A 1,768-nucleotide genomic window follows, 5' to 3' on the forward strand; every position below is an offset into this window, starting at 1 on the left:
CGATGCTACTTTTGGATTGGAACCTCTTTTTCCCATTATTAACTATGAGCTCTATTTCTTTAAATAAAATTTATATAATTTCCCCCCAATCATTCTAAAAAATTTCGTGTAATTTATATTCTAGATTTTCTATACAACATATTATAAATCCTTGAGTATTTACATAACGCATCCCTGTTCAACACAAAACCACAAAGTTGGTCACAACAATCAATCCACACACCATTGTTGACAAATCACACGCCACAGCATGCGCATGAGGCGGGCAGGCTTGAGCATAGCAGAAACTCGCAACTGCTCGCAGGCATAGAGCCGAGCTTCTGTTGCATAAACTTAAGGAAATTTCCACAGTTATTTGAGAACGTATCAGGTGCAAACCAATCTCTCCGTGCAAACTATGGAAACTCCAATCTGAATCATTAGATCAACATCCAAGGGGTACGGACCCGCCCTTGGATTGGGTAATCACTCTTTTGTAAATCCCCCCCACCTCTTTGCGTCCCTCCCCTTGGATGTTGATTTGATGGCTCAGATTGGAGTTTTCATAGTTTGCACGGAGAGGTTGGTTTGTACCTGATATGTTCTCCAATTATTTAGCTTTCGGACTTGTTCACACAGCAGTAAATGTGATACTAGCTAGCCCTGTATCTTTGGATGGATGGACGACCAAACATGGAAGCAGAGCAGATCAAACCAAGGAACTACTACCTGGAAAGCAAAGGATGGAAGGGAATCATTAATTAATAATTTACTTTGTTGGACAAATGTACTAGCTTTATATTTAGATGGTGTCGATGCACGAGGATAGATCACCTGAGGACGGAGCCCCTGCGCATGGTCTTCTTGTAGTGCCGCGGGTGGGTCGGCGTGTACTGCAGGCTGGGCTCCACATAGGGGTCCCACTCCAGGCTATCCCACCATTCCTTCTCGCAGTCGCACTCCACCACATTCTTGCCTGCAACATTAGGCAAGCTCTTGAGGTTCCAGCAGCCCCTGATCTTGATGGTCGCGAGATTGGCCGCATCCGTATGGCAGCCAACATCGCAGATGCCCTGCAGCTTGGGGAGCTCGTGCAGGTGGATGTGCTTCAGATTGGGAAACAGCCTCCAATTCGCAGACCCTTTGAAGACCATACTAAGACCACCTAAAAGTGATCGGGTGCTCTAGCCTAAGACGGGGAGGGGGTGAATTAGGCACTAATAAAAACTTAGACCTATGGCTCCAACTAGTTTGCACAAAATTTAAACTAAAACATGCTATCCAGATGTGCAACTAGGTTGTTCTAGTGTGAAACCCCTATCCCAAAAGAGTTTAGCAACCTATAGCCTTTCCTATCAAGAAACTACTCTATGAAAGTAAATGCATACAAATTGCTAGTATGAAATGCGGAAGCTTAAAGAGCGGGATAGGAGATAGCAAACTCTTGACACGGGTGTTTATCCCGTGGTTCGGTTAGCCACAAAGGCACACCTACATCCACGTTGTTGTAGCACTCACTAAGAGTATTGCTACTCGGCCACCAAGTCTCTTCCGTGAACACAATCACGGTCACCTTGGCCCTGGGTTCCACTAAAGAGCTTCTCCACAAAGGATGGGGGTCTCCACGTCCCCCACACAAGGATGTCGTCGCTGCTCCACACCAAGTCGGAGGGTCGATGACGTTGCCGGCGAGCTTCACGCTCCAAGGTGCCGGCGCACCAAGCTCTTGTTTTGGTTCACTAGAGAACCACAGCACAAAGGCTCAAGGCCTTGCAATCACACTCACTAA

At 46.4% G+C, this 1,768-nt stretch overlaps 1 protein-coding gene across 1 annotated transcript; it reads right to left on the bottom strand.

Moving 5' to 3' along the window:
- Positions 1-493: 493 nt before the first annotated feature.
- On the bottom strand, positions 494-1,138 carry LOC120713638. The gene is made up of 2 exons (XM_039999568.1): positions 814-1,138; positions 494-708 (listed from the first exon to the last, which is right to left on the bottom strand). Exons 1-2 carry the CDS (start codon positions 1,131-1,133, stop codon positions 705-707), a joined length of 324 nt encoding a protein of 107 aa, XP_039855502.1. The 5' UTR covers positions 1,134-1,138; the 3' UTR covers positions 494-704.
- Positions 1,139-1,768: the final 630 nt, after the last annotated feature.

This window comes from Panicum virgatum, chromosome 6K (genome assembly GCF_016808335.1).
Source record: "Panicum virgatum strain AP13 chromosome 6K, P.virgatum_v5, whole genome shotgun sequence".
Lineage (NCBI taxonomy): Eukaryota > Viridiplantae > Streptophyta > Magnoliopsida > Poales > Poaceae > Panicum > Panicum virgatum.